Here is a 20,457-nt window from a genome sequence, read left to right on the forward strand (position 1 = left end):
TGCCACCAGGGGGCGCCAGAGCAGCGTGCAATTCGGCCGCCGCCGGCCCGCGGCCTGGGAGGGCGGCCGAGCTCGCTCCCGGGAAGCTGCGGCCGCACGCGGGTCCCCGGGCAGGGGTGGGGACCGCGGAAGTGACTTCGGTTGTGCGTCCTCTGCGGAGCTATTAGGGCCTTTAATTACCGGGATTGGAAGTGAATAATTATCTGCGGGGCCTCAGGCCACTGAGTCACTTCCCCTCTGAAACCGGATTCCCCGAGTGGAAGAGGGGGCAGCGCTCAGTTCCCCGGGCTGGGCCGGCGGTGGGGGCACGGGGGGCGCGGGGCCGCCGCTGGCCACTCCAGCCAAGGTCAGAATTAGGCAGTGTGGGTGCAAACGCCTGACTTGCACCGGCCACTGCACTGCTGGCGTGCCTCAGTTTCCTCCTCTGTCAAATAGAGGGAAACGACATTCTTTATACAGTTGTTGGGAAGATTAAATCGTGAACCCATGGGAAGCCCTCAAAATAGTGGCTGGCGCGTGATGTCCTAATGATCACCAAATCTGCCAGGACTGTCAGTAACGTCATTACTCGGGTTGTGCGGGAGTCCTGCGTCTAGGCCTGAGTGCAGACCAGCTGCTTCAGCCGCTTGCCCGTTGTGTAACGTTGGGCACAGCACTTCACCACATTGTGCCTCAGATTCCTCGTCTGAAAAATGAGGAAATTCCTAGCAAACCCCTCACCATGGGAAGGATTGCCTGCGATGGTCTGGGCTTGGTGCACACTTCCTGAAATGGAGTCCAAATTTAAACAAACAAACAAACAAAAAAAAAAAACAAAAAAACCAAAAAACTGTTCATCCTGCTTGGCAAGGACTTGGGGTGATTTGAGAGGCAAAGGCACTGGGAGGACAGATAAAGAGAACCAAGATGGTGGGAAAGAAGCAGGGGTGCAGGTGGCATCAGGCACTTGCCCTCAGCAAATTACACCCCTAGGCCAGGAACCCCACTGCAGAGTTCTGACTACCTAAGCAGAAAGAGGGGCCCAGTTACATACTCCTTTTCTAGCTGAGGACTCCCTTTCCTGAACCTCCTAACTTCAGTTGGATCCCAATAAATAATAAATTACTAATAAATTACTCCCCAACCTAAGGGCTTGAAATGGTAAAAATATATTATTTCATACAGTTTCAGAAATATAGGAACTAGGTGTTTCTGGCTTAGGATCTTAAGGAGATTGTAGTAAAAAAACAAAACAAAACAAATGTGGGCTGGGGTTCCCCTCATCTAAAGGCTTAAATGGGACTTGGAGGAGCTGCTTCCAAGATGGTGCACTCACATGGGTGCTGGCAGGAGGCCTCACTCAGTTCCTTGCCATATGGGTCTCTCATAAAGCTACTTGAGTGTCCTCACGACAAGTGGGAGGAAAAGAAGCAGGGTTAGGGATGGAGAATGACCACAGAAGGAGCGGCTGTTTTACGTTTTTACATTTAGTGGTCAGAGATCTCCGGGGAATAGAGGGAGGGATGGAAACCTCTGGTGGAAGGGTATCCTGGGCAGAGGGAATAGCCAGTGCAAAGGCTCTGAAGTGGGAACAAGAAGGTGAATTTGAGGAACAATGAGAAGCCCAGGGTCCTCTGGTTCTCATTCAATGCAGAACACTCACAGAGCACACCTCTTTAAGGATTAAATGTCCTACACAATTTCACTTCACTTTTACTCAGTTATTATTCTGCCCATTTCCCAGGCTGGGGGCACTGAGGCTCAGAAAATGGAAGCCTTTTACTAGAGGTCCCACGGTAGTGCGGGGATAAAAGCCCAGGCCTGGGGAACTCCAGCACCAATTGTCCCAGTCCACTTAGTGGGGGCAGGGGAAGGCGTGACCTTAAACCCTCAGCCTGTTGCAATTCTGCCTCTGGTCCTCCCCCAAACTCTTGTCCTTCACACATCCAAAGTGCATTCATCCCATCCCAATAGCCCCCAAAGTCTTAATTCATTTCAGCATCAATTCAAAAGTCTAAAATCCCAAGTCTCACCAAAATCAGCTGTAAGGAAGACTCCAATTCCTCTCTAGCTGTGAAGTCCAACATGTTTCCAAAATATAATAGTGGGACTGACATTCCTACTCCAAAAGGGAGAAACAGGAAGGAAAGGAGAGACAAGGGGATCCCTGGGTGGCTCAGCGGTTTGGCTCCTGCCTTCGCCCTAGGACTTGATCCTGGGGTCCTGGGATCGAGTACCGCATCAGGCTCCCTGCATGGAGCCTGCTTCTCCCCCTGCCTGTGACTCTGCCTCTCTCTCTCTCTCTCTCGCGCGCGAATAAATACATACAATCTTAAAAAAAAAAAAAAAAAAAGGAGAGACAAGTCCTGAGAAGTCTGAAACATTAAGACTCCAGAATAATCCTCTTGGCTTGATGCTCTGCCATCTAGGCACATGGGACAAGGAAGTCCCTCCTTCCAGACCCATTAGGGTTGGAGGTGGGAGGTCCTGCCTTCTGGACACACTGGGGTGGTGTTCCTGTGCCCAGAGATTACTGAGCAGTCGTTGGGCTCCTAAGGCTCGGTGCTGCTCTCTTGGCTTTGCTGGGTTAAGCTCCCGCCCCAGCATTCCAGGGATGGAATTGCTGAAATGGGACGCAGGTGGCTGTATCAGCTTGGAGTCCTAGGAATATCCTGCAGGATGAGCACTGACTTGGTGAGGGCTCCAGGTGGCCCTCTGCCTGGGTGGAGCCTGGGCAGCTCCTCTGAAATCTGGGTGGAGGCAGTGATACCCCCACAGCTTTGCAGGGCACAGCACCCACTGCTGGAGACCAGCTGGAGCCACAGCTGGAGCAGCAAATGGTGGGAGTGGGGGGAGCCCAAAGCAATGCCCCTCCCTTGAAATCCTCCTACCACTCAGGCCCTCAATGACCTCCAAAAGACTTCTGGGGTCCTTCTTCTAATATCTTGGAAAGACACCCTCTGCAGCTCTCTTCTTTTTTTTCTGGTCCCCACCAGAATCACCCTTAAATGGTCTATCCATGGCATGCTGGACATTTCCAGCCTCTACCCACTTCACCCAGTGCCAAAGCTGCTTCTACATTTTTAGGTATTTGTTACAATGGCTTCCACTTCTCAGTACCAATTTCCTGTCTTAGTCCATTCAGATTGCTATAATATAATAACATAGACCGGGTGACTCCTAAACAACAGAAATGTATTTCTTACAGTTCTGGAGGGTGGAAGCCCAAGACCAAGGCCCTGGCAGATTCAGCATCTGGTAAAAGCCCGCTTTCTAGCTCAGAGATTATGTCTCCTGGCTGTTAACCTCTCTTGGCAGAAGCAGAGAGGAATCTCTTTAGGAGTCTCTTTTATAATCCCATGCATGAAGGCTCTACTCTCAGGACCTAATTGCCTCCCAAAGGCCCCACCTCTTAATACCATCACTCTGGAGGTTTCAACAGTAGTTTTCAGAGGATATAAACATTCAGTCCATAGAGGACAGACCAGGCACCCAGGCCTCATTCTCACCTGTGGCCCAGACTTTGTTTCCAGTAAGGAGAGGATGGGTCTGCAGAAGCACCTTTTACGGATGTACACACCAAAGTCTCTACTCACTAGCTGGATGACCTTAGGCAATAGTCTTTTTTTCTCAAGCCTCAGTGTCCTCATCTGTAAAATGGGTGTAAGGATCTAGTGCCCACAAAGCTGATCTCTGTGGCCACCATTCTTCACAACCACTCCTTGAGGGACATATGACTCACATCCAATTATAATCAATGCCCTGTTGGTCATGTGCTGTATATACAGGAGTGCTATCCAAACTCCCAAGCCCTTTCTATAAGTTTTCTCATCAAATTCTCCCCCATAGCCCAACGAAGCTAATTCTGTGACTGTCCCTATTTTGCAGATGAAGAAATTGAGGCCTAGAGAATCCAAGTGATCACCCAGCTAAGAAAATGCAGAAAGCAGAATTCTAAACCTGTCTGGGTAACTCCAGAGCCTTCATTCTTTTTTTTTTTTTTTAAGATTTTATTTATTTATTCATGAGAGACACACACATACACAGAGAAAGAGACATAGGCAGAGGGAGAAGCAGCCTCCATGGAGGCCACCTGATGTGGGACTCAATTCTGGGTCTCTAGGATTACACCCTGGGCTGAAGGCGGCGCTAAACAGCTGAGCTACCCGGGCTGCAGAGCCTTCATTCTTCATGGTCCCCTCAGACCATGGTGTTGTGTCTTTGAAGTGGGGAGATTCTGATCAGGACTAAAGACTTCACTTTTCAATGACTCAGTTTCCTCATAATAAAATGGGAATAACAATACCAATAATAGAACCCAAGCCAGGGCTTTCATTAGAATGAAATGAGTTAACATATGGAAAATGTCCAGAGCTATGCCATCCAGTACTGTGATCACTGGCCATATGAGGCTATTTATTTATTTATAGAAAATATTTCTTTTTTTTTTAAGATTTTATTTATTTATTCACGAGAGACACAGAGTGAGGCAGAGACACAGGCAGAGGGAGAAGCAGGCTCCCTGCAGGAAGCCTGACGTGGGACTCGATCCCGGGTCTCCAGGGTGACACCCTGGGCTGAAGGTGGCACTAAACAGCTGAGCCACCCGGGCTGCCCCGATTCTTTTATTATTAATCCCATTCTGGTTAACCTTTGTTTTTAAGATTTTTTTTTTAACTTTTTTACTTATTTATGATAGTCACACAGAGAGAGAGAGAGAGGCAGAGACACAGGCAGAAGGGAGAAGCAGGCTCCATGCACCAGGAGCCCGACGTGGGATTCGATCCCGGGTCTCCAGGATCACGCCCTGGGCCAAAGGCAGGTGCTAAACCGCTGCGCCACCCAGGGATCCCTGTTTTTAAGCTTTTATTTATTTATTCATGAGATACGCAGAAAGAGAAGCAGAGACGTAGGCAGGCTCCATGCAGGGAGCCCGATGCAGAACTGGATCCCAGGGATTCCAGGATCGCGCCCTGAGCCAAAGGCAGCCGCTCAACTGCTGAGCCACCCAGGCATTCCTCTGGTTAATCTTTGTGTTGCTGTTATCAGTACCAGCAGTGTTGTTAATACCACTGCTAATGGTATTAATAAGTATTTACTAGTGTTGTCACTGGCTGTTGTTTCATCACTGTTATTAATCCTGAGAGTCTCCAGCCCCTCCTTGGCAGGCAGTAGGCGTTCTCCAGGGTGGGTTGGTGTGAGAGCAAGGGCAGTGGGACCTACTGGCCCTGACCATCTTGCTTGCTTCCGGGGAATTTGGGGAATTCGGATAAACCTCCTTCTCACATTGGGCCCCAGGGACCTGTGAAGTGGGATGAGCCACAACCCACCAGCCAACCCGCCAAGTAGAGGAAAATCGCATTTCAGAGCCAGGGTGCTCTTAAATCTAGGGCAAGGCACAGAAGGGATGTTCGCTTTAAGTGCTTTGCCTTTCTAAGGAAAACCAGAAACAGTGAGAAGTCTCGATTGCAGGAGAACATTGAAACAATCCGCTGGACTCCGGAGGGGACGCCTGGCAAGAAGAAATTAAGTGAGAAGGGAAACCACTTTGGGCCTCAGAGAAATCTGGCACGAGAGACGGCTTGCGCTGTGATTAAAAAGGGGAAGAACCACAAGTCCCCATTTAAGTCAGCAGAACTGCTGTCTGGGCAGTGAGAGGGAAAGTGCTTGTGGCTGGCAGATTTCAGCAACCATTTGACAACTGCTGTGTACGCGGCTGCTCTGTTGGCACCACCTGGCAGCTATGTGACTGCAAGCCAGTGACTGCTCTCTCTAGGTCTCATTCTCCCCAGGTGCCATATAGAGATGATAATATGGAGTGATCAGTTTAGGCTTTCCTAATACCACATCCTCTGATGCTGTGTGAATGTGACTGGTGCACCTTCTAATGGGTTGCCAACTCCAGACTTTGCAGCTCAAATCCAAAGCTCAACAGGTCCTTCTGCTCAAAAGCCCTCCGTGACTCCCTATTGCCCTCAAGATAATTCCCAAACTTGCCACCAGGACCTTCAGGACTCCCTGTGCCTGCCTTTCCAACTTTATCTCTTTCCATCTATAAGCCTGGTGTCACTTCTTGACTTTCCTCAAATGCACCAAGCTTATTCCCACCTCAGGACCTTTGCATTCACTGTTCCTTTGGATGGGAATGCCTTTTGCTTAGACTTTATCATTCCCCAACGCTTCTTGCTGTAGGGTGGGGGAAAGGAGTGGGCCTCAGCTCAAATGTTAGTTCCTCAGAGAGGTCCCCTTCAAGCCTTCAATCTAAGACAGCCCTTTCTATCTTTTAACTGTTTTATCTTACTCCCAGTCCATTATCCCATTTATTCATGTACTTATGCTCTGTGTCCCCTCACCACAATGTCAGTTCCACAGGGCAGGCATGTGTATCTGTCTTGTTCACTGCTGCATCTCCAGCACCTAGAACAGAGCCCGGCACACTGGAGGCATTTAACAAGTATTTGTGGAAAGCACATGTTTATTGCTAGAGCATAGCAATAGGATCCTACAGCAGACCAGCCCTGATCCCCATCTGAGTGGAGTCTGGAAATCCCCATCTTCTGGGGAACCCCTTTCTGCAGCTCCAAGGGCAGAACTCGAGCCTGATTAACAAAAACCCCTGGTGCAGTGCTTTCCCTTGGGCAAAGCCCAATGCTAAGTACTTTAATGCATTGACTCATTTAATCCTCACGGTAACTCAGTGGAGTGGGTACTCTTACTATTTCCATTTCACAGATGAGGAAATTGAGGTACAGATAAGTCATTTGCCCAAGGTTAGTAAGAGGGGGAGTCAGCAGGCTGGAGGAGTATGTTGTCTGGGAAGGGGTGATGAGGTTCCTGCAAGCTGGCGGCCTAATCGACTAGTTTCCTGTTGTGGGAGGGAGAGAAGAGTAGACATTCCTCTCTCCCCTCCCTCCCCTGTGTTGGGGGAAGGGCTGACTGACAGCTCCACCTCAAACTAGGGGGCACCCCACTGTCAACCTCACCCCACATAAGGCCTGTAGAGAAAATGAAAGCGCGAGGGAGAGCAGGGAGGGAGGTCGAGAGGGCATGGGTGCCAGCGGTCTGGGAGGGCTTCCTGGAGAAAAATGCACTCTTCGGATCCGGGCCAGATAGTAGTGGCCCAATAGCGGTCGATCTACACGGGCACCAGCAGCCGCAAGAGCAGAACCGAGGGTGGGGACCAGAATCCGAATGGGGCGGTCTAGGGCCGTGGTGGGCCGGCTCAGCAGAGCCGCGCACAGTAGAGGCCGGGCCGGGTGGGGATCCTTCCCTGGGGGGTGATGAAAGCTGAGGTCGCTATTGCACGGACCCGCCCGGAACGTGCAGATAAGGCCTTGCAGGAGGGAGTCGCAGGGGCGCGCCCCCTCGAGGCCGGGAGTCTCCAGCCCCCAGGCCCCGCCTCCCCATCTGGCCCCGCCCCCACAGCGCTGAGGCCCCTGGGGGTCTGCAGGCTAGGGGGGTGGGGCCAAGGTTGCCCCGCCCCCCGGTCGCTCATTCCCTTCTTTAGCCTGCGAGATGCGGCGGGGGCGGGCGGGGCGGGGCGGGGCGGGGGCGTGGCTCCACGGGGCCCCGCCCCTCCCGGGCCCGGCGAGCCGCGGCGGAGCGGGGCTGGCGGGCGGGGCTGGCGGGCGGGGCCGCGTGAGGGCCCGGCCCCAGGAGCTGCCCCCTCCGGCCGCGTCTGGCTCGCGGGCGGCCGGGGCGTGGTCTCCCGGGGCCGCCCCGCCCCGCCGCCCCGCCCCCGCCGCGGCCGCCCTCCCCCGCCGCGCTCGGCTCCCACCGCCGGTTCCTCTTTACATAACGGCGCGGGGCGGCATGGGCTCGGGCCACCGCCTCCGCCCGGCCGCCCGCCCGGACTGTCGCGGCCCGCGGTGGCGACGGCGGCGGCAGCAGCAGCAAAGTTTCCCCGGCGGCGGCCCGGGGGCGCATCCTCCCGCAACTGTCAAGCGCTGGCGGCGGAAATGATGAGGCGCTGGCCATTTTCCGAGCCCGGGTTTCCTGCCTGAGCCCCGCTCGAGCGAGCCGCGAGCCAGCAGCCGGCGCGCGGGAGGGAGCGCGCCCGGGGCGGGGGCCCGCCCGCCCCCTCGGGATTTCGGGGGGCCGGGGGCGCGCGACGCCATGGGCCGGCCGGGCCCGGACCCCCTCTCTCTCAGGTAAGCCCACCTTCCCCGCTCCCTCCTCCGGGGCTGGGAGGGCTCTAGTGGGGGAAGAGGAGGCCCCCTGTCCGGTCCTGCCCGCTGCCTGCGACTCCCACCGCACCTGAAATACTGTGCGCCCCTACCCCGGGTGGGGCTCCAGGGCGGCCCTTCCCGGCTCCTGCGCCACCCCCCAGCTGGCACCCCCACCCACACACGTGTTGGGATGTAATAGGGGAGGCTGCGGGGAGGGCGCCGAGGCTGCGGTTAGCCAGTCAGTCGAGGGCGAGTGCCCCTCCGCTTGCGCCTGGTCAGGAGGGCTGCGGGGTGAAGCGCTGGGTACCTTGAAAGTGAAAGTAGTCAAACTGAGGCCGTGAGGATGGAAGAGCGCCCTGGGAGCGGGCCACCTGTCCCTCCCCACTCTGCCAGCCCAGACCATGTGGCCACGAGGGTGTCTGGATTCCAGAAGCCCCTCTCCACGGGCCCCACCCCACATCTCAGAGGTGGGCCAGGCCAGTGCCCCCAAGCTACTGAGTTTGGGGTTTCACAAGGGTTCAGGGCCCCCGGGCTCAGTTTTCTATGAGCTGGCGCCCTCACATCCCAGACCTGGAGCTCAGGTGAATCTTCCCATCAAAAACCAGGGTGTGTGTGTGGGGGGGTGGCAGGGGAGCATTGCCTTATAGGTCAGCATGGCTGGGAGCGTAACTTCAGAGACCTTTAATGCTTAGTGCAGAAATCCCCTCCATTCCCTCCCTCTGACCATGGGGCTTTTGGGATGATGGGGACTGTATTTGAGGAACTGGGGAGGGGGACCTGCCTGCCTGTCCTGCCCTTTTTTTTTTTTCTTTAATTTCCTCATTCTCCTGTTTCTCTTCCCCATTCCCGGCCACAATGATGTAGGTGAGGAGGTCACTGCCTGCAGCTGGAGGCCTCCAGGGAGGGGCATGGCCAGGCCTGAGTGAGTGGGAGGAAGTGAAATTGGGCTGCGGGTGGGGGCTTCGGAGCAGAGGGCCTGGCCAGGCGATGTCTGCAGGGTCAGGGTCCAGCTTTGGGAGCAGGAGGGGCTGAGATCTGACCCACTCTCCCCTCACCGGGAAGATGAGCATCCCCTGCCACCCACCAGCGGCCAGGCTCAGCTAGGGCAGCTGGCACATCCCGCCCCCCTACTTACAGCCCAGCTGCAGGGCCCCTGCCCGGTGCTGGGCACATGGATCTCCAAGGGCTGTAGGCGCCAGTCACGTCTGGCTTTCCCATCACTGACCTGGCTGCCAGAGCGGAAACAGCCCCGGAGGCTCCCTGGGGCAGGGGGGGCTGGAGACCCAGCCCTAATGGGGGGAGAGCAGGCAGAGGCGGACTGGGCAGGCTGGGGTCAGCAGATGAGAGGCCAGAGCCCACTCGGGAAGTTGGAAGGATTTTTAATGCACTTTTTCTGAGCCTTTTCCCACAACCCTCCTCTGGGAGGGAAAATCCTTCGGAGCCAAAGGGTGAACATTCCTAGAACTTGTGTGAGTCCCTGTGGACCACAGAGACAGCCAGCTGGGAAGGGGCTGGACTAAAGTACCAGCTGCTGGGGTCTGAGGACCTTCCGGGGCTCAGCACTGGGAGACGGGGGTCCTGAGGGTGTAGGTTCCGCTCTCCCACTGCTTCGGTCCAGCTGAGGGCATAGGCAGGTGACACATGTGGACCTCAGTTTCCCCCCATGTGAAATGGGATACTAACAGGTTTGTGGTAGGGATTTAATGAGCCACTGTGTGGAAAGCACCTGTTGCCTGGCAAAGGGTTCAATTACAGGTGGTGGTGATGATTTATCATTCCCATCATTAGCGTTATTTTCCTGGCTGTGAACTGTTTGTTCATCAGCATCCCTTGAGCACCTCCAGCATATGTGCAGCCCTGGGGTGGCAGAGAGGGTCCTGAATCTTTTTGGGGGAAGAATCCCGAAGATGCAGGCAGAATGAGGTGATGGTGCTTCCTGGCTGTGAGGCCTTGCTTACCTGTCCCAGGCTCAGTTTCCTCATCTGTCAAATGTGTGTGATAAGAGTTCCTAATTCTTAGGGTCGTTGGAACCATATGAGTGAATTCACAAAGCGTTTAGAGCATTTTGATGGGGAGTAGTAGTAGTAATAATGTTGAGACTGTTATTGTTTGTTGTGGATGTGAGCCCTGATTGTTGTTCTTCCTGATCCAACCCCCCATTCCTGTGAACCCTGGGCTTGATCTTTCTATGATAGATAGAACTTTCTAGTACAAATCAGATCCTGTGGAACCACTCCAGATGTGGTAGCTTGGGCCCAGTAGGCACAGGGTTGCCCTGCAGCAGTTCAGCTTTCGGGTGTCCTGGGATATCTTGGTCCAGCTGTGTCACCCCAGGACACCCTCTACCTCCTGGATGGACCCTCCCCAAGGTTGGGGGCGGGGTGGACAGGGCTGGAGGCACCTGGAGAGACCTCCCAGTCCCACCACAGCCCATTTTTGGGGGTGGAGATGGTGTATGTGGAGATGAACATAAAGCACTCAGTGCTGGTCCGTACCTGACAATAACAGATAATGATAATATTATTAGATGAGACACCTCTCTTATTAAATTCCCACTTCTCCCTGGTATTGGTCAGGCTCAGGAGCCAAATCTGGAATCTGCCAGTTTCTAGCTGTGAGGCCTGGGGCAAGTTACCTGACCTCTCTGGGCCTCATCTGCCCAATGGGCACCAAGAGTCCCAGCCTTTCCCAGGGATATGAACCCGTGGGTAGGCTAATATAGAGTGTATGAGCCAGGCCTGGTGTGGGGACTCGAACTGTGCTGGTTGTAACTGCGATGGCTATGTGCATAACCCCATAACCCCTCAGAGCTCCCATATCCTCCTCTGTGATGGGGGAGTGTCAGTGACTGCTTCATAGGATCGTGTTGAAGAGAGGCATGAACAATGCCTGGCATGCAGTCAGTGCTCAATAAGTGTGAGCTAGGGCTGTCAGTGCCCCAGAGGGGGCTGGCACTTAACTGCTGGGTTTCCTGGGAAAATGGTCCCAAGGGGACACCTGGGTGTTCAGCATCTCTGGCTAGGGGGAGCAGTAAGCCACTTCCATCTGGCAGATGGGAGAAGCCTGCCTTGGAGTCCAGAGGTGTAGTACAAGTTTCTTGTTCCCAGCCAGACCCTGTTCCCAGCTACCCGCCCTCCCTGAGGAAACTGAGGCGGGCAGCCTGCCCAGGGGAAGTGACTCAGCTGGGGTCACTCGCTGAGTCAGGCCTAATTGGACCCAGGAGCCCCGCACCCCAGCTCCCTGGTTTCCGGGGGCCTGCAGTCCCTTGGAAACCAGGCAGGTCTAAAGGCCACAGCTGGACACCCGCTTGCTCGGGCCTGACCCCTGGGCCACCACCATTCCTCAGTCAGGGCTCCAAGGCCCCGCTGACCACCATTGGGCTTCTCGACCGGTGTCCTTCTTCCCACCGGGGGCAAGGGGCACTTCCCCAGGAGAGTGAGTCCTCCTGGTGTCCCCTAGCCCCGCCCCGACCGGAAACCCAGCAGCTGAGCAGATGGCTGGAAGATTTTTTTCCTCCCACGCCACCCTGTCAGGGGTCGGGGAGGAGGGCCAGGCTGCAGGCTTCCTCGTGAGCCAGGCCGGAGCCCCAGGGGGCCTGCCCGGATGTGGGCCCCCACCCCGGTGGGCTGGGGGGAGGCTGCCACTGGCCCTTGTGTCCCCCAGGGAGGCCTGGGAGGGAGGAAGTCTATGCCCTGCTCACCGGGGGCTGACTCACAGGGTGCCTGGTAGAGGTACTGGCCTTGGGGAGCCGGAGGACTGGAAATTTGATGGGGAAGGTGGTCTCAAAAGCAGGCCTTTGGCACAACTATGCCCTTGGAGAGCTGGCACTCTGGTGTCCTCTCACAGGAGGACAGGTCCAGAGAAGGTGAGCGTGGAGAGAGGTTCACCCCTCCTGATGCTGCGAAGCAGCACCATTGCAGGGTGCAGAGCTCACTGAGAGGCTTCCCCCTCGGTAGAATCTCACCCTTCTATCCTCAACTCAGAGGCAGTTAAAAGAAATCACGTACTGGGGTAGGAGGGGCTGTGGCTGGCAAGTACTGCCCATTCTTGAGGGGATAGTCCTTGGCTCTCTCCTGAAGCCTAGCTGGGAAGGTGGTCGGGTGTCAGGTGTGGGGACAGAGGAAGCCAGAGGACATTTCCTGCTCTGGCAGACTGTGCCAACCTGATAAATGTCCTTGTGCACTAGGTGACCCTAGAGAGGGTACGTTAGGACTCCACTGACTGCACAGCGATCTAGGACAGAACCCCCGTCTCAGCCTCCCCAGCCCCTAAGAACCTTCACTCCCTACTTTCCAGGGGCTTCTTTACCATCTGGACAGCCTGAATGGTGTGAAAGGGCAATGGGCTGACTGCCAGGCTGTGTGTGTTGGAATCCCCCAATTCTCTGGGCTTCCTTGGGCAGGGGGTCTGGGCTACTGGAGAAGCTGGTGCTGTAGGTGGGAAAGATCAAGATGCTTGCTGTGGCCTGTAGTCAACCTGGAGGCCTCCATGGAGGAGGTGTCTCTCTCTGAAGGTGTGAGACTTCCTGCCCAAACATCTGTGAGCTGGGGGCAGGGGAATCTGTGGACCTGGGAAAGGATGGGAGCTCTGGACTGGCTCATTTTAACTTCATTTACCACAGTTTAAACTATCCTTCCCAAGCCTTGGCAGGTGGAATTCCCACAGGTGGGTAAAGGCCTTCTCTGCACCTGGGCCTGATAATTAAATGGGAAATGTTAGCTTCCCCAGATTACGTTGTTACTCAGGGTGATTGGATAGAGGAGGGGCTGATGAGCCAGTCTCTGGGGTCATGGGTTAGAGTGGGCCCCACAGCTCAGATTCCCTGCTTATAGCCAGGATTTCCAGCTGTTCGGTGCCTCATTTCTCACTGATTTGGTAGAGGCTCAAGGATCACTTAGGATGGTATGCTTGAATGGGGGACACCAAGCTCTAACTAAGGCTTTAAGGCCCCTCACCAGCTTGCCCTCAGCAGGCACTCTGGTGGACACAGTTGTCTTGAACTTGGGGGTCCTGAGAGGCAGATCCACCCCCACCCGGGTCCCTAGGATCGGCAAGGAGACCGTGATCTCCTTGGGTTTGCTGTGGGGATTTTGGGGGAAGGGGGTGCCAGGATTAGGCCTTTCTGCTCCACATAACATCTTCCTTGCCCCTCACCCCACTGTGGGATTTAGGAAATCCTGGAGCCCCACCTCCACACTCGTAGCTGGGAACTCCCTGCCCCAGAAGCTCAAGCTGATCAGGTGGGAGGGACTCTGGATTTGCAGGCACCTCTGCGTGAGTTTGTTCATCCCTTTGGCCACTCAGGCTTCCAATGCACTGGTAGGTGGTGGGGGAGGGGGCAAGAAGGGAATGGGTAGAAGTGCCCCACCAACTTATATCCCCCAGCCTAAGCCTGGAGGTTCGTGGAAACCCTCAGGTGATTAATAAATGCTTTTTGCTAAGAGCTTTTCAGGCCCTGATCCCACAGTGGGTGTGATCTGATCAATTGCTTAGCATATAGTAAGTGTTCAATAAATGACTACCACCTGGGCTGAGGCCCAAGGAGGGGACCACCTTCCTGCTGCCTGGCTGCCCACCAGGAAACCTCCCAGGCATGCCCCCTCCCCTAAGACGTGGGCCACAGCTGAGTGCTCAGTGCTCCCTCAGGGCTCTGACTGGCAATTTCCTGCCTGGAGCTCCTGTATGGAGCCGCCTCTCCCCTGAGAAGGCCTTTTGTTCAGGCTCCCTTGATGCTCCCTGCTGGCCCAGCTCCCAAGGCTAGGCTCCCTCTGTGGCTTCTGTGACTTGAAGGTCTGATATTCTCTGGAGCCTCTCTGCTAACAGTAATAGTAATAAAATAGCAACAGCCACTTGTTTGTTGAGCTCAGTGTCCAGTACCATATCCAGTACAGATATCCATCCTCAGAATGTTGCTAGTGAACGCCAAGAGCTGAGTACTGGCCCATTTTACAGATGGGGACACAGGATCAGAGAGGCAAGCCCCCTTTTCTGCATCACACAGCGAAGAAGTGGCCGAAGCAGGATGAGGACCCAGGTGTGGTTGGTAGCTCCATCACGAGAGATCATCTACGTGGTCGGAGGACCTTGGCTGGTTTCTCAGAGCCCCACAGTCCTCTCTGTTTGTCCATGTGGGTCAGGAACATGACTGTAAGAGCATGACTATCAAACAGCAGCCCACCTCAATCCCCGGAGTTCTTAATTCGTACAAGTATTATTTCTGGAGCAACTACCCTAACCAGGCCTTTGGGGGTGAGCAGGAGTGAGATGGCCTCTCAGCCTTCTGGAGGCAAATGGCCCTGGCTGAGGGGACAGGACAGTGAGCTGTTCTAATCCCAGCTCTATGCTTCACTGGTGCTGGGATTCTGGGCAAGCTGTTCTTCTCAAGCCCTGGCTTTTTTTTTTTTTTTTTATCTAGAAAGCAGACATATTGATAGTCTTCCGCCCTCCAGGGGAGATTAAACCAGTGAGTGTATATGCAAAGTGTTTAGCACAGTGCAGGGCACATAGAAAGCCAGAAATACTGTCATTTATTATTTTTGTTTTTCAATTTTTATTTATAAAATTGAGCTGTGCTCGACATCCATTATATCTAAGCCCTTCTGCACATCTAAACTTGGAGTTGGTCATCTGAGGGAACATCTGGGTTGTGCCCTTTTTTTAAGTAGTTTCCTATTTACCCCCCAAAAAACAAAAAATTGATCGACATCCATTAGTTTCAGGCATACAACATAATTAACGAGACTTCCTGTGATCATTTTACAATGTATGAAAATGTTGAATCATTGTTTTTAAACTTTGCCTTGTGGCTGTTTTCCTGAGCACCTGGTGGGTTTGGGACCTGGATAGAGGAGCTAATGCCTCCCGACTCCAGCAGTTGCTGAATGAGAAGTTTAGATCCCGTCTCTGGATTTCACTCTTTCATTTAATAAACATTCACTGGGCGGGGGAGGGGGGGGCAGCCCGGGTGGCTCAGCGGTTTAGCGCGGCCTTCGGCCCAGGGTGTGATCCTGGAGACCCAGGATCGAGTCCCACGTCAGGTTCCCTGCATGGAACCTGCTTCTCCCTCTGCCTGTGTCTCTGCCTCTCTCTATCTCTCATAAATAAATAAATAAATAATATTTAAAAATATATTCACTGGGAAGTGAACCATCCTCATGGTGTGCATCAGGTATTTTGGGGGTGGCTTCTGTGGGGGTTTCTATTGCCAGCTAGGGAAACTCTCCATGCTTCAGTTTCTCTGTAAGATGGGGGCAGTGATAGGCCCAGCTTCCTGGGAGAGTTAATGCTTTGCAAAAGCAGGTAGAAGAATGCCTGACGTTTAGCAAGTGCTTGGTACGCACGCTCTTCTGATGGGGGTACTGCGGTAGGAGGTGTGGTGAGGGGGCTGCCAGCCATCACCTGGGCAGTGAGTGAGCATGGAGCAGGCAGGGTGATCCTCAGAAGTCTCCTGCTAAGGTTGGGCCCTGCAATTGGACATCAGGACTCTGGGGTGCCCAAGAGGTGGGTTGGCCCAGTGGAAGGTGGTTGGTGGTGGGGGAGCTGGTCACCATGCATCTGCCAGAGGAGCCAGGGATTGCAAAGGCAGCTGACCTCTTGCATTCACACATTCATTCATTCATTCAAGGGGCATTTATTGAGCTCCCGGGGCATGCTAGCAACTGGGGCTGGAGCAGTGGGGAAGCTCACAGTCTGGTGGGGAGATAGCCACTAATCAGTTGTTGTTGTTGTTGTTGTTTTAATGTACTTATTTTAGAGAGCAAGCACACATGCAAGCAGGGGGAGAGGCAGAGGGAGGGAGGAAGAGAGAGAGAAAGAGAATAAGAGAATCTCAAGCAAATTTCCCATTCAGCATGGGGCCCAATGTGGGGCTTCATCTCATGGTCCTGAGATCATGACTTGAGCTGAAATCAAGAGTTAGATGCTTAACAGACTGAGCCACCTGGGTACCCCTAAGTAATCTCAGCTATTGGGTGATAACATGTGGCCAGTGTGCTGAAGGACAGGTTTAGGACTTGACTCAGTTCAGGGAAGGCTCCTCTTGTGTGAAGTTGGAAGCAGATTGAGAGAAGGCAAGGCAGAGGGAATACCAAGGGCAATGCAGAGGCAGCCAGCACCAGTGGGGGCACATCATACAGGGTCTCCTAGGTGCTTGGGTCTGGAGTCAGTGCTTAGGTCTAGTGGCAGTGCTGGAGTGCCTAGAGCTCTCTGGGTCCTCTAACCTGTGAGAACGGTGTTTGCCTCACCTGTGTGGAGGCATGGGTGTGGGGTGGCCACAGGGTTGACTAAGGTCAAATCATACACACATGCCTGCCTTCAGCTGCAGAGTGGTTTCCTTGGCTGAGTGTGGTACTCAAGGGCACATGTGGCTCCGCTCCTGCCTGGCAGCTTTCATTGACTGTGTGCAAAGTACTTACGGAGAATAGGTTTCAAGGACTCTGATGTGCAAAACTGTTGACTCTGTGCAGAGCACCTTCCTCACTGATGCAGACACTGTGTACCGTCTGGGGTGTCTTGCTGCAGTCAGATGCAGGGTCACCACGATGGCCTGGAGAGGGGGGCAGCCCTCATTGTCCTTGCAGCTGCCCTGCAGGTCTGCCCCTCCCTCGCCCTGCCCCTGCACAGGGTCACACAAATAGAAGGTGCCCATGCAGTGGTAGAAAGAACTCAATTTCCAGGTTGAGTTCTCCACCTTGAGCACCTCTCAAGGTCACCTAAATTAAAACCGTTTAATAGGGTGGATACCATGGTGCCCCTCATTTGACAGATGAAACTGGGGTTCAGAGAGGTCCAGTCAGGTGTCAGAGGTCACATAGCCTCTACATACATGTATAGTATAGTCTCGGGAGGGGAGGGATTTCTGTCTGGTTCACTGCCATAGCCCCCAGGACCTAGCACAGTGCCTGGCACAGAGTAGGCCTTCAGTAATAGGTGTTTGTTTGTTTTTGTTTTGTTTTGTTTTGGAGGAGGTTGGTGGAATGAACAGCCATAATTACGTGGTCCTCAAAGGGGCCTGGGGCCCAGCCCTGTAACTAGCGAAGTCTAGGGTTCAGCACCTCGGACAGCAGAGGGTGGGGGGCTTCTGCCATTTTGCTTGTGCAGTGCCCAAGAAGGAGCCATGGGGGTGGGAGGAGAAGGCAGCCCGAGCTGGGGTGGGCAGGCAAGGGTCTGCCAGTCCTGACAGCTCTCCCGTTGGGGCAGGAAATACCTTTGCAGTTCTTTGTGAGTCTTATTAATTGATTCTTTTTTATTCATTGTTTTATGTTTATTTTTATTGACACCAATGATACTCTCATTGTAATATTTAAATAGTAACAGCCAGCCGTTAGTAGCCTTTTTCTAAGTTCTAAGGCTTTTACATTTATTAACTCAATTCTCATAATACTACTATGAGGCAGGTACAATCATGTTACAGATGGGAAAACTAAGGCAGAGAGAAATCAAGAACTCACCCAAAGTCACATAACTAGTTAAGTGGCAGTGATGGCATTTCAACACAGGCTCTGTGTTTTGTGTGTGTGTGTGTGTGTGTTTTAAAGATCTTAATTATTTGACAGAATGCATGAGCACAAGCAGAGGGAGCAGCAGGGAGAGGGAGAAGCAGGCTCTCTGCTGAGCAAGGAGCCCAATGAGGGGCTCAACCCGAGGACCCCAGGATGATGACCCTCAGGCTCCTTGTACTTAATCGTATCTTCTAGAGATAAGTAGCAGGAGTATTCCTTGGTTACTTGTATCTCAGTTCTGGTTCATCCCCAGAGGTCACTGCTGTTTCTGGCACATTTGCTCCAGTCACACTTTTCTTGCCCACCACTTAAACACATGTACATGCACATAAAAATTGATCGTTTGGTTTTATGTGTGTTGGTGTGCATTGGATCACAGAGTCTGCATTGTTCCGTGCAGATTGGGGATTTCCCTGGGGTGGTAGTGTTGACCTTCCTCCACCTTTGCCACTGCTGCAGAATATTCCAGCCTGCCGATGTGTCACCGTTGCTTTACCAGTCTCTGCCTGATGGGCATTGAAGTTGTATCTTCCTTTTCCTCTGATTATAAACATTGAGGGGGGAGCACCTAGCAGGGGATTGTCTTGTACCTGCCTCTCTGCACACCCAGGCAAGCGTTCCCTTGAATATTTGAAAGCGGATTCCCTGGGTCTGAAATTGATCCTGCCCGACGGCCCTCCCCAAAGGCTGCGTCAGTTAGGGGTACCGACAGCATTGTAGGGGAGTGACCCTTTCGCTGCACCTTCACCAGCACCGGGTATTACCCGGCGTTTTGGATTTTTGACGTGCCTGGGGAATAATCTGTCTCGCGGTGGCGGGTCTGAGGAGCCCTGTGCTCACCTGCCTGCCCCCTCCTTTGTTGCCCACCCCACCGTGTCTTTTCAGCCTGGCCGCCCCACCTCGCTCTCCGCCATGAACGGGCCCACCCTGCAGCCCTCCTCGGCCTCCTCCTCGTCCTCCCCGTCCTCTTCGGCCGCGGCGGCGGCGCCGTCCCCGTCCCCGTCCCCGTCCCCGTCCCCGCGGGGCTGGAGCGAGTTCTGCGAGCTGCACGCGGTGGCAGCGGCCCGGGAGCTGGCCCGGCAGTACTGGCTCTTCGCCCGCGAGCACCCGCACCACGCGCCGCTGCGCGCCGAGCTCGTGTCGCTGCAGTTCACCGACCTCTTCCAGCGCTACTTCTGCCGCGAGGTGCGCGAGGGCTGGGCGCCCGGGCCGCCGGGGTCCCGGACCGCGCCGCCCGCGCGCGACTACCGGGACACGGGCCGCGGCGCCCCCGCCAAGGCCGAGGCGGCCCCCCCGGCCGAGGCGGGCCCGGGCCCCGCCGCCCCCGCGCTGCCCAAGGCCCGCAGCTCGGAGGAGCTGGCCCCGCCGCGGCCGCCCGCCGCCTGCACCTTCCAGCACCTGCGCCACAGCCTCCGCCACCTCCTGCGCCGCGGCTCGGCCGGGGAGCTGCCCGCGGCCGCGGGGGACGCCGGCGAGGGGCCGGGCCGGGCCGGCCTGGCCAGGAAGCTCCTGCCCTGGAGCCTGGCCCGCGAGCCGCCGCCCGAGGCCCTCAAGGAGGCGGCGCTGCGCTACAGCCTGGCCGACGAGGCGTCCATGGACAGCGGGGCGCGCTGGCAGCGGGGGCGCCTGGCCCTGCGGCGCGCCCCGGGCCCCGACGGCGGCGCCGACCGCGTGCTGGAGCTCTTCGACCCGCCCAAGGTAAGCCCCGGCGCGGGAAAGCCAGCCTTTTGAGAAGTGGGGACTTTCGGACCGATTAGATTTGCCGGCAGGTTGCAGAGATGGCCCAGGGTCCCCACCCGCGCCACACGCCGCTCTGCCGCCGGGGACGTCTGAGGCCCTGGCATCGGCCGCTGCTATTACCTGCACCGCGTGGCTTCTTGGGATTCTGCTTGGATTCCCTAATACCACCTTTCTGTTCCAGCACATTAGATTCCGGTGTCACGCCCATTTAGGGACCCGGTGAGTTTGACAGGTTCTCAGGCCTCCCTTGTTCCTGATGCCAGTGTTGAGCGCAGGTCAGGGACTTTGTAGACTGTCCAGAGACACAGTGTACGGGCGTCATGTAGGCTGTGACAGGTTGGTCCAGGTCCCTGAAAACCCTGACCTAGTTGACCACGACAAATAGGAGAGGCTTTTCTAGGGGGTTCAAAACTCTTGTTTTGATTCCTTTGCGTGTCTCATGATGTGTGGGTGTCTTATTTTAAGTGCTAAAATGTTTGTTTTTGACGACTTAATTCAGCTCCGCAGTTGAGGCTGGAGGGTCAGGGTGTTACAAACACCTGACAAGCTCTATCTTGACTCAGGTGCATCAAGTTGATGGGACCACATGGCTCTCATTCAGTTCCTTTCCCTATTAGGCTGCTAGAGAGTGAGCAAGGCAGATGTGATCACAGCCCTTGGGGGTCATGGTCTGAATGGAGAAGACTTATTCGTTCATTTCACAGATATTTATTGAGCACCTACCATGTACCAGACAGATGCTGGTGCTGGGGAACTGGAGTCTTAGTGGGAGCTCTTGAGGAATAAACCTACAACTGAATGTGGAATTATAAATTCTGCACATGCATTTTTTGTTGTTGTTGTTTTTAAGATTTTATTTATTCACGAGAGACACAAAGAGAGAGGCAGAGACACAGGCAGAGGGAACAGCAGGCTCTCCTTGGAGAACCAGATGTGGGGCTCTATTCTGGAACTCCTGAGTCAAAGGTAGATGCTTAACCACTGAGCCACCCAGGTGTCCCAGCACACAAAGTGTTCTAAAGGAAAAGCAAGGAGGCCTTAGGGAGGACGGATGACTGAGGGACCCTAAT

General features: G+C 54.7%; 1 protein-coding gene across 2 annotated transcripts in view; it reads left to right on the plus strand.

The window, feature by feature from the left end:
• Positions 1–7,777: 7,777 nt before the first annotated feature.
• The window catches only part of SH2B3 (SH2B adaptor protein 3), a 39,240-nt gene continuing 26,560 nt past the window's right edge, over positions 7,778–20,457 (plus strand). Inside the window, exons 1-2 of one of the 2 annotated variants that reach the window (XM_072802531.1) lie at positions 7,778–8,129; positions 18,533–19,345. In XM_072802531.1, the coding sequence (XP_072658632.1) occupies positions 18,560–19,345 (786 nt within the window). In that variant the 5' untranslated portion in view covers positions 7,778–8,129; positions 18,533–18,559. The remainder of the gene's footprint in view (positions 8,130–18,532; positions 19,346–20,457) is intronic. The other variant, XM_072802533.1, reaches the window with a different exon arrangement.

This window comes from Canis lupus, chromosome 27, assembly GCF_048164855.1.
Source record: "Canis lupus baileyi chromosome 27, mCanLup2.hap1, whole genome shotgun sequence".
In the NCBI taxonomy this organism is placed as follows: domain Eukaryota; kingdom Metazoa; phylum Chordata; class Mammalia; order Carnivora; family Canidae; genus Canis; species Canis lupus.